The sequence below is a fragment of the Bos taurus genome, chromosome 13, assembly GCF_002263795.3.
Source record: "Bos taurus isolate L1 Dominette 01449 registration number 42190680 breed Hereford chromosome 13, ARS-UCD2.0, whole genome shotgun sequence".
Lineage (NCBI taxonomy): Eukaryota > Metazoa > Chordata > Mammalia > Artiodactyla > Bovidae > Bos > Bos taurus.
In genome coordinates this window covers 11081880-11093871 of record NC_037340.1, presented here as the reverse complement: position 1 = coordinate 11093871, position 11992 = coordinate 11081880, and the positions used below count along the sequence as shown (strand labels likewise).

Here is an 11992-nt window from a genome sequence, read left to right as displayed (position 1 = left end):
TTTTCCAGGCAAGAGTACTGGAGTGGGGTGCCATTGCCTTCTCCGATTGTTAATGCTAGAAAATACACAGAATGAAAAGAATGAAAGAAATCCATAGACTTTTTTTTTAAAGCTATGGACATAACTGCAATGAACACTGGGGTACATGTGTTTTTTTTTTGGAATTTGCTGTATGATGCAGAGAACCCAAAGCTGGTGATTTGTGACAAACTAGAGGGCTGGAATCAGGAGGAGATGGGAGGGTGGTTCAGGAAGGAGGGTTCATATGTATATCTATGGCTGATTCAGGTTGATGTATGGCAGAAACCATCACAATATTGTAAAGTGATTATCCTCTGATTAAAAATAAAAATTAGGACAAGGTAACTCATTTAAAAGGCAAAAACTCAGGCAAATCTTATTTCCCATGAGGAAAGATCTATGAATCAGTGTTCAAAGTTACATATAGTAAGTTTTATGCCACTATTAACAGTTATAATACCTCAAAACATTGACAGTAGCCATAACAGCAGTAGCTACATCTTTAGGTCTATGTATAGTGATAAAAACGGGAAAGTACAAAAAAGCTATCGATCAACACCACTAAATAGTAATGACAAGTTTGGTTTTTTGTTGCTGTTTAAACAGCTGGTATCAGGGCTCAGTCTGAGTCTGTAAAGGGCGTCTCTGGTGGCTCTTATGGTAAACAATCCAACTGCAATGCAGGGGACTCCGGTTGATCCCAGGGTCTGGAAGATCCCCTGGAGAAGGGAATGGCTCCCAGTCCATTATTCTTGCCTGGAGAATTCCAGGGACATAGGAGCCTGGTGGGCTATCCATGGGCTCACAAAGAGTCGGACACGACTGAGTGACTAACACTTTCACTTTGAACGTGGAAAACTCAACAGTGCTGATGTTTCTGCTTAAAAGTAAGTTAGATGCAGAGAAACATGCTTAAAATGCCGTATCAGTTTTCATGATACACACATAATACAAAAATATTTTCCTTTAATAAACATTTTCTCATCATGTTTAATGGGAAACAACTAAAATCTCATGGAAAGAATCCAGTAGGGAAATTTTTACTATTGAGTTTCAAATCATATATTTTTTTCCTCAAAATCTGTATATATTATTTTGATGTTTTCACAGGTTAGTCCCGATATAGATTTGATCCACCTGTAGATAATAGAGAGGACAATCTAGAGAATTCAGATTCAAATTCAGCAGCACCTGGAAAGAGAGAGAATTATATTCTTTATCTAAAATACTTGAATTCACAAAGTATTAGCTAAAACGAAACAAAAAAATCACCTGAGACCTTTCCTAGTGTTCTGAAGAATGAAACATATCTATATATGACATGACACAAAATACAAGATAACTGCATTATCTGCCCATGGTTGAATGTGTGGCTGAGTATCAGAGCTTCTGGTTTTCTCATTCTTCATTCATTTACTCAGTAACTATGCACAAGGGTGCTGTGACAAGCACTGGAAGTAAAAGATGAAGGTGACCCAGTGCACCCTGAAAATGATACGCTATAAAGTGGAAAAAGAGATGAACAGGCAATTTCCATACAGAGTCATAAATACTGAGACAGATACAAAAGATGGCACAAGGAACACGCAGAAGGGACAGCCAGCTTTGTGTCAGTACTGCCAGCTTTTTGGTGGAGGTGCTATGGAAGTAGCTACCTGAAGGACAGGAAAAAGTACAGGAGATGGAGGGGAGAAGCACGTACAAGACCGGAGGTGAGGAAGCGCACCTGTGGGCTCCTACACAGTCTGGTTAGATGCAGAGTTGAGGGGCAGAGGAGGGTGGTAAGGAGATAAGGCTGACTACTTTGGCAGGACCCAAATTGATGTGGGTGTTTGGAGTCTTTCCTGAGAGCAAAAGATAAACCAGTGAGAAAGGGAATGACAGGGAAATTTTAAAGTCACCCCCAAGTGACAGCTACACAAACGTGATTGCTCGAGTCTGGGTTTCCTAGCCTTAACCACTACCAGACACTTGAGACATTGATGAACTCCGTGTTTTCTGAGAATAGTGTCAGCGTGGAGGCTGACAGTTCCACAGGGATGGCAGAAGTAGAGGAAGGATATACGCAGAAAGGAAAAGAAATACATAGACCTTTTCAGATTTTTTTAAAGCTATGGAACATAATAAATAAATAAGGAATAAGGATATTTTTCACTATGATTGCTCATGTGTTCACATTTTCCATTAGCTATGTATAAGAAAAAGTATACAACATAGCATTTGTTATACAAACAGTGAAAAGAGATGCCACTTACTCTTTACAGTATTTCAGAAATCAATGTCTAAATTTAATTCATACGTTTTGGCAACATACCTTCTTCTAGTTCTCTAGTTATACTCTTTTCCAACTTCCGCCGTGTCTGAAATAAGTCAAATATTATTTATGCTTAAGTTAAACAAGAGATATTATCATAGAAATGATACACAACTTACTACATGTGACATTTAAATAACACTTTTAGAGACTAGACCTAACTTGAAGATTACGTAGAAGAAAAATAATCACATAAATAAAAGAAAATGAATTCCTACTTACTCAGCTTTTAGCTAACAGAGAACATATATATGGCATGCTATTTAGATTAATTTGATAAAAGTACAATGAATGTCAGTCTATGGAGTACACAAAATTTCAGAGGTTACAGAATGACCCATAATCCTAGGAACAATTCACGAGATTACTATCTTCTTCTCCAACAGCTCTTGCCCTAAATATGTACTTCTGAGACCTTTATTTTGATTTCTAGGTGAGGGTAATGTTCAAATGGAGGAAGGAGTTTGAAGTTGAATGTTAACAAGGAGAACACATCTGCAATTTTCTTTAAACTTTTCCATTTAAGGAAAACATAGAAAGGTGAGAAGATTATACACAAGAAAACAATGTACCAGCGAGATTTAATTCTGAAGATGTTTAGTCAGAGGAATTCTTTCATAGGTGCTAGCTTCCGAACTATGTCTCATAGAGGGAGAAGATCCCACAGGGGTCACTGCAGGGTTGAGAAACAGAAGTCACAGCTGCCAGGGTCTCTGAACGCTCCTTATCTAAAGGGCTCTATACTTGTCTCCGTTTTATATAACACAGTTCCATGCAACAGTTTTTGTTTTGTTTTGTTTTAAAGAAAGGTTGTCTATTTTGAAAAAAAAATTTTTTTAAGGTATGAGAGTCATTGATTTAGTCAAAGTTCCTAATTCTACAAAAGTAGTAACAAAGCCAATGGCCTTCTTACTGAGTCCAGAGTCTTATGCCAGCTACTTCCTCATATTAAGAAAAAAACACATAAATTCTAACTAAATCATAGAGAAAATGAATATGTAAAACCTTATTATATAGTTCAATAATGCTTCTGGCATGACATGACATAGTAGCTTTTGAACTAAATTATATGTCTTAAAGACATGAACAAGAATAAATTTTTATCGAACTCCTATTTGTAGCAGTCAATATAGTTAATTTACACAGCATAACAGTTTCTTAAACACAGGACAGGGAACTTGAAAGAGAAAATCTTTAGTTGAATCAAGCAGGCCAAAACTGAAGAGATTCATCCTTAAAAGGATGTTCATTTCCTCCAGGTAAATAAAAACCTGGCTTATTAAAATTCGTCAACAAATGAATTACCCACTTTTTGCATTATTTAGGACAAAATGTAAAACACAAAACAGATCTCTCTTTACTGTCTGCTGCTGCTGCTGCTGCTAAGTCGCTTCAGTCATGGCCGACTCTGTGTGACCCCTTAGATGGAAGCCCACCAGGCTCCCCCATCCCTGGGATTCTCCAGGCAAGAACACAGGAGTGGGTTGCCATTTCCTTCTCCAATGCATGAAACTGAAAAGTGAAAGGGAAGTCACTCAGTTGTGTCCGACTCCTAGTGACCCCATGGACTGTGCAGCCCACCAGGCTCCTCCATCCATAGGATTTTCCAGGCAAGAGTACTGGAGTGGGGTGCCATTGCCTTCTCCGCTCTTTACTGTCTAGCATACTTCTATCCAAGCTCTCATCATTAGTTAGTATATACAAAAAAATATGGGTGTAATCTCAACTATAATCTAAATCCGGTCAGAAATTGCGGTTGAACTTCATTTCCTCAGCCTAAAGTTTCAAGGGGAGGTGTTATACTCCTAGTCTCCTCATGGAAGTGGGGAGTTTTACCTAACGGGTGAGTTTGGGAGAAGAAACTAAGAAGTGCTTGCTTGGTTCCGAATCTCTTCTTTGAAAAGATGTATGTGCCCACAGCACTGTGAACGTGGGTCTGCAGTAGGCAGCCTGCCCCAGGGACGGGGATCAAGCATTTGCTTCCACCTCTTAGGCCTGCGTGTCTGACTTGGGATGAAGTGTTCGGAGGCCCGCTGTGACTGCACAGCTAAAGCACGTCCTCCAGGTTCACAGCTCTCAAGTACTAAGACCCAACATAGCTGCAGTGCTGTCAAAGAAACCTTAGACTGCTCTTCTATGATAGCAAGAAGCCAAATTAAAAAACAGCTTGAGATGGCACTTAACAAGGGCTACTTTTCTCTGGATGTGAGAGTTGGACTATAAAGAAAGCTGAGCACCAAAGAATCGATGCTTTTGAGCTGTGGTGTTGGAGAAGACTCTTGAGAGTCCCTTGGACTGCAAGGAGATCTAACCAGTGCATCCAAAAGAAAATCAGTCCTGAATATTCACTGGAAGGACTGATGCTGAAGCTGGAACTCCAGTACTTTGGCCACATGATGTGAAGAACCAATGCATTGGAAAAGACCCTGGTGCTGGGAAAGATTGAAGGTGGGAGGAGAGAGAAGGGGATGACACAGGATGAGACGATTAGAAGGCCTCACCGACTCGATGGACATGAGTCTGAGTAAGCTCCGGGAGTTGGTGATGGACAGGGAAGCCTGGCGTGCTGCAGTCCATGAGGTAGCAAAGAGTCAGACACGACTGAGTGACTGAACTGAACTGAACTTTTCTCTGCATCACCAACATCATGAAAACAGCATCAAAACCATAAACCCGTGTGCACTGACTGGATATTTTAATCACAATGATTACACGATGAAAACTAGTTCCAATTTAAAGACTCCCTGTCATTACTATCTCAGTCGTCATTCATCCAGGTGATGTCAAGACAGAGGCAAAAGTGAGCTTCATTTACAAGTTTTAAATATTTGATTTAACTACAAACTTAGAAACATTCTACAACTGCTTGGCAAGATATGTTTTAGAAATTTAAATCAAAATTCTGTCAGTAAAATAGTAATTAAAGATGTACTCTTGTGTAAGAAAATGACAAAAAATGATCATCTAAAACTAGAAATTAATCTTTTGATTTAGTATTACAAGTTTGTTTAACCCATAAAAAGGATTTATCTAGGATTTGTTCAAATAAAAAATCACCCATAAGTGGTTAGTGTTTAGACGCCAGTCATTCACTTATGCTTAAAGGCAGAAAAACTGCGGTGGGTGCAGCAGAGCTCGGAAATGATTCTGAACCACCGCCAAAGTGAAATCAATTAGAAAGTAAGTCAAACATCTCAAAGTACACTTTCGGTTACTTGGCAATAAGGTTTCATTTCTATAGTAGAATTTAAATCCAGATTTTCAAGAAATTTAAGAAGTTAATAAGTATTTCTAAAATCGAGAAATCTAGGGGAAAGACAATCAAAATGTTCATTAATTATGGCTTTTACTTAGTGTGCGTAAGTCAAATAAACAACTCAGAAGTTCAGATTAAAACCAAGAATCAATCATATAAGAAATCTGAAACCCAAGGAAAAAAAGATATTAGAACTAACCTTGAACAAGTGAGTCATCATGCTGCTATTTGAAGTGAGTGGAACTGAGGTAGAAGACTCTAGGTTTGCTCTTGGACAAAGATTTGAATTGAAAATTAGAGTATTATTGAAATTTCCAATGCCAGGGCGCTCCAGGAGTGGCCTCGTGGTGAGAGTGCTCAGTAAAGACTTGTTCTGCTGTTTCTCCACCTCAAGTTTGGTGCTCGTCTCTGCCAGCCTCTCATTAGTCCTGGGGAAGGTGGAAAACACCAATTTCATTCACGCTTCCCTAAATGACTTGCATTTGTTAAGTTGCCATATAGTAAATGGAATGTCCCATTAAGCCGTTTGAACGCCGGAAACACAGAGCAGACCTCTTGTAAACAATGATAGCTGTAACCTTGCTCTAAAGAAGTGCACATGTGTCTGGGGCTCCTCAAGTAACAAGTCACAGTTGGGAGAGGAGAGAAAGGGAGGTGGCCTCACAGTGACACCTGCTGCCTCTGGGACACACCTGCCTCCAGGAAACAGTTCAGGGATGAAGAAACACCCCATCCCACCAAGCCACGTTCAAGTGCTTCCTTTCACCACCCTTGCACATACGTTTCTCTCATGACCTCGGAGAAATTAAGCATTTGGCTCTGAGGAATCACCTAGAGCCACAATCTCGAGGGAGGATGAGAAAGTCAGTGGGTGACAAAAGGGCTAAAACAGCCCCAGGAATAATGACAAGTATCCCCTGCTTTTCCAAAGTTCATTTTCTGTTACTTCACTTATACCAAGGGCCTACATCAGCAGCTATATTTCATAATTAAAAAAAATCTGAAGAGAATTTTTGGTTTCATTTAAAAAGGCAAAAGCTCTAAGCAGCGTTCAGTGTATGTTTTCACAGTGAAGGCATCGCGCTCCCAAGCAGGGAGACCGGCCCCACCGAGCTCCTTCTCCAGAAGCCGCCCCCACATCCCAGCATCAAGTCGCCGCAGCCCCGAGCCTTGTCTGGGAGCAGCTGCGCTTCCCTTGTGCATGTTCAGTGTGGGCATCGACTAGCAGAGCCCGTCCTCGGGTGCCTGCTCCTTTGCTGTCTGCTCTTTGGCTTATGAAAGGCGTCCTAGGGGTGCTCTGCTTTCAGAAACCTGGAGTCGGCACTGCAGGTGGGATCTGCCCTCTCCAGCCTCCACACGCCCCTCAGTCAGGTCACCATGCTAGCTTCAGCCACTCTGTGAATTACCCGGCCTTTCACCCCTGTGTGAATTCCCCTATTTCACAAGCCTGCTTTTACTTAGTGTAGGGAAACTTATAAGGATACCCTATCACTCATTTTTCTTAGGGCGCCCTCAGGCAGTGACTATCAGTTAGCCTTCACTTCCTACTAACCTCAGGAACCTGGCTCTATAAAAATTAGGCTTCAGAGAGAAGTTAATGGACTAAAGTTTATTTTCTGTGATTCTGGGTTTTGACTTACTTGTCTAGTCTTTTTTCCAATGCCTTTTTAACTTTTAGTTCCTCTAGGTAGAGTTGCTTATATTTTTCCAACTCTGCTTTATTAGAATCTTGAAAAGTTTTCATCTTGGAGAGTTCAGATTCCAAGTCTTTAAATCTGAGTTCCATCTGACTTCTTATAGAAGCAATATCCTCCTCTTGGACCTGCTGTAAGTTTTCTTGAGATGCTGCTCGTATCTAAGTCAAATTTTAAAAGATACATTTTTAATGATTATAACCTGAATATAATTATTATTATAATTATATTATGAATATAATTATTATGGGACAAATATAATTATTTGTCCCATTTAGTTTTGAGTCAGTAATTCAGAGAGCACTTTTAAACGTGAAAATAAGAAAAGTGGAACTTTAAAATAATCATCGTCAATGTGACATGAATTAAATCTGAATTATAAAATTAATGTGGAATCAATGTTATAGTAGTACTTAAGGAACTGGACAATTCAAAGACTAAGAGGATGAAGTGAAAATTTAGAAATTGAACAAGACAACTTAAGAATAATGCCAAGAGGATGGTACCAGTTCTAAACCACATATTTTTTTTCATCCTCATAGTCTTGTTTTATACCAATTGGTCTTATAAGTAAAAGGATTCTCTAGTGAGAAGCATTCTGAAAGATCAATTTACTGATAACTGTGATGGAAACTGAAATATTTACAAGGAGAAACAAGTGCCCCCTTCCTTCCAGAAATCTACAAAACACACTGCTCTAAGGGAAGTAGAGGAAACATATAAGCTGATACATCTAAAATGTAATTTACAGTGAGGTGAATTCAAGTACATGACAGATCAACAAATTAAGCTGAAAAAATAGGTTGACTTCTTTTAATTTCTCTACGAGATCCTGTCTTGCTCTTTCTTCAATCTCAAGTTGAGTTTATACTGCTCAACTTGAGTGTGTTCTACCATATTCAGTTCTATATGAGTTTTGAGTTTCACTACCTCTTGCTCCAACTTCTTGTTCTCTTTCTCTAGTTGCTCACATTTCCTCTGCCATCCTTTCATTGATAATAACTCCTGTTGAAGAACTCGATTTTTTGCATCCAGGTGCAGACATTGTGAACATGCAGTTTCTAGCTCTGCTGGAAGATGATCAATCTGCAAGAAGAAAACAATACCATTTGGTTCTGAGGGAAGTGGACTGAGTACCGCCTAACTCAAACCGAGGATCAAATACATATGATGGTATCTGTATTGTAGAATGTAGGACCTGGAATAACTCAAAGAATCAAGAAAGAAGTTCAAACCACCAAGAGTCACAAAATATATTCTTCACTATCATCTTAGTCTAAAAACATTTGCACTTGATTTGACACTCTTTTACTGTTCTACAGTAATACTTTTCTATCTTTCCTTCATAGAATGACTACAAGTCACCTCTTAGTAGAATGTCTCTTACTCCTTCCCGCAGCTTGTCCCACGGTTTTTAAAGAAGTTTGAGGTATCATGTATTGAGTTATCTAGGGCTGAGTTAATAAATGCCTCCCAAAAGAAGATTGTGAAAATAAGACTCTAAGGACTAAATATGGATTCTAATCCAATAAGCCTTTTTCTGAACTACAAACAGTTTTTGCTAATTTGAATTGCATTCCAAAGAAAAATGATTCACAGGGTTAAAGAAATCCCATCTCCTAAGAGTTGAGTGAGATGATCCATACATTTTTCTGAACAACAACAAAAAATGCCTCATTCTTCTAACCCTTTGTTACTTTCCACAGATTAAGAGAACATACGAGACAAAGGAAACAAAAACTGTTTCCTGGACTATCAGTGACAGTGAGTTGGAAAGAACTTTCCTTGAGACAGAATGATTACTTTTTAAGTCAACGTGAGTGGAGCTGGTGGTTTTCAAACATGTCTACAAATTCTTTGACACTTTGCTCATGAAATTCCCTCTCCTCAAGTATGTGCTAGTCCTAGTAACTGATTCCTCCTAGACAGAGTCTGGGGAAACTGCTGTGTGAGTTTTAAAGCTAAATAGCTTCTGAATTTTGCTCTGTGGGGAAGCCAACTCTTAGAATCAGGCAACATGCTGTGAAGAAGCAAGGCCACATACTGAGCACATGTCAGTGTCCCCACTGACCACCCCACCTAATGTCCCTTCCAAAAGCCAGGTCTAACTGTCAGACGTGTGCAAGAACAAGTCTTCAGATGACTGGTCCCCACCTTCACGACATCCTGGCTGATGCGACTGGAGAAGAAATGAGCTGGGCTCACTCACTGAGACTTGCCCCAACGCAGACTTGTGAACAAAGGAAATGCTGTTTTGAGTCACTAGGCTTTGAGGTGGTTTCTAATGCAATTTGTTAACAATAAATAACTGGCACAGATACTGATATTAAAAATGAGGTTCAGTTTAGTCGCTCAGTCAAATCTGACTCTTTGTGACCCCATGGACTGCAGCACACCAGGCTTCCCTGTCCACCATCAACTCCCAGAGCTTGCTCAAACTTGTGTCCATCAAGTCGGTGATGCCCCCAAATGAGGTACTGCAATTAAAAAGACCTGAAACATGTGAGAATGCCTTTGAAGCTGGAGGTAAGTGGCACTCGAATGGATGCAGAGAAAGAAATGAAAACCCAATGGGCTTCATGACATTGTACACAGAAGCCTGATGGTCCTTGAAGATGCTGCCGGTGTCAGCTTCTAGGCAAGAGAAGAAACTGACACTGAAACATGGGGGGCAGAGACTCTTGCCATGAAGCAGCTGAAAGTAAACCAATGAGAGGGATAACCTATCAGAAAAATTTAAAAAGAAAGTGACAGTGAAGTCACTCAGTCGTGTCCGACTCTTTGCTACCCCATGGACTGTTGCCTACCAGGCTCCTCCGCCCATGGCATTTTCCAGGCAAGAGTGGGTTGCCATTTCCTTCTCCAGGGGATCTTCCTGACCCCAGGTCTCCTGCATTGCAGGCAGACACTTTACCATCTGAGCCACCTGGGAAGCCTAAGAAAAATTAAAAAGTATTATTCAATATAAAGGAACCAGGACTCACTGGGTTCAATACTGTGTCCCCTTTACAGCATCTCCACGTACCCAATTGTCACATGATGCTAAAGGACAGAAATGGCTTCTGGGCTGAGATCAAATCAAGGGTGCTGCCAGGAAAACATGGTCTAAAGGTAAAACCTGTAGACTGTAAGTGTAAGACCCTGGAAAGACTTAAGGTGGTGCCTCAGATTCCTTTAAGGATCTTAAGAGCAAAAGAATGTTAAAGGTGTCATCCTGCAAAGTTTCACAGGAAGCCCAAGGTGCAGCTGCTAAGTCACTTCAGTCGTGTCCAACTCTGTGCAACCCATAGACGGCAGCCCACCAGGCTCCGCCATCCCTGGGATTCTCCAGGCAAGAACACTGGAGTGGGTTGCCATTTCCTTCTCCAATGCATCAACGTGATGCATTGGAGTAAAAGTGAAGTCACTCAGTCGTGTCCGACTCGTAGTGACCCCATGGACTGCAGCCTGCCAGGCTCCTCCATCCATGGGATTTTCCAGGCAAGAGTACTGGAGTGGGTTGCCATTGCCTTCTCCGGCAATGTCATATGTAGATGACACCACCCTTATGGCAGAAAGCGAAGAGGATCTAAAGATCCTCTTGAAGAAAGGGAAAGAGGAGAGTGAAAAACCTGGCTTAAAACTCAACATTGAGGAAACTAAGATCATGGTATCCAGTCCCATCAGTTCGTGGCAGATAGATGGGAGAACAATGGAAACAGTGACAGACTATTTGGGGAGCACCAAAATCACTGCTGATGGTGACTGTACCCATGAAATTAAAAGACGCCTCCTCCTCGGAAGAAAAGTTATAACCCACCTACACAGCATATTAAAAGCAGAGATATTACTTTGCCGACAAAGGTCTGTCTAGTCAAAGCTATGGTTTTTCCAGTAATCACGGATGGATATGTGAGTTGGACCATCAAGAAAGCCGAGCACCGAAGAATTGATGCTTTTGAACTGTGGTGTTGGAGAAGACTCTTGAGAGTCTCTGGGACTGCAAGGAGATCCAACCAGTCAATCCTAGAGGAAATCGGTCCTGAATATTCATGTGACTGATCCTGAAGCTGAAGCTCCAATACTTTGACCACCTGATGCGAAGAACTGACTCATTGGAAAAGACCCTGATGCTGGGAAAGATTGAAGGCATGAGGAGAAGGGGATGTCAGAGGATGAGATGGTTGGATGGCATCACTGACTCGATGGACATGAGTTTGAGCAGGCTCCAGGAGCGGGCGATGGACAGGGAAGCCTGGCTTGCTGCAGGCCATCGGTTTGCAGAGTTGGACACAACTGAGCAACTGAACTGACACATAAAATACTAAATGCTAATGAAACTTTTTAAAAGTGTGGCTATATTTACATTTTACTTTCTAAAGATGCTCTAATTTCATCAGTGGTTCAAGATATTCCAGGTTTTGTTAAATAACATCTTACTAAAATAATCTTTGAAAAAAATCCCATGCAAACCCCACCTCTTAAAAAAAAATCAACAAAGGAAAAAATGTATTCTTTCAGAAAGAACTGTTCTATAGAGACATAGTATTCATTCCTGGTGAAGAGAACAAACTGCAATATTAAAAATGATTCATTCTCTAAAATTTCACAGAAGGGTTGGATTACAAGAGAAATTCAGAATTCTCAATCAAATCATTGCTGAAATTTCCAGCTCAAACAGATATTTGTGTACCAATGTTCATGGCAGCATTATTGACAATAGCCAGA

The 11992-nt window shown here is 40.5% G+C and overlaps 1 protein-coding gene across 1 annotated transcript; it reads right to left on the bottom strand.

The window, feature by feature from the left end:
* Window positions 1–465: 465 nt before the first annotated feature.
* On the bottom strand, window positions 466–9666 carry LOC112449356 (ankyrin repeat domain-containing protein 26). Its single transcript, XM_059892811.1, has 6 exons — window positions 9440–9666; window positions 8216–8371; window positions 7232–7446; window positions 5791–6019; window positions 2336–2381; window positions 466–1212 (listed from the first exon to the last, which is right to left on the bottom strand). Exons 2-6 carry the CDS (start codon window positions 8276–8278, stop codon window positions 1133–1135), a joined length of 633 nt encoding a protein of 210 aa, XP_059748794.1. The 5' UTR covers window positions 8279–8371; window positions 9440–9666; the 3' UTR covers window positions 466–1132.
* Window positions 9667–11992: the final 2326 nt, after the last annotated feature.

Coding starts and splice junctions, on each gene's coding strand:
- LOC112449356 (XM_059892811.1), bottom strand. CDS start 8,278: ATGAAAGGATGGCAGAGGAAATGTGAGCAACTAGAGAAAGAGAACAAG. Junction 6,020..7,231: donor TTGGAAAAAAGACTAGACAA/GTAAGTCAAAAC, acceptor CACCTTCCCCAG/GACTAATGAGAGGCTGGCAG. Junction 1,213..2,335: donor AACTAGAGAACTAGAAGAAG/GTATGTTGCCAA, acceptor CTCTCTTTCCAG/GTGCTGCTGAATTTGAATCT.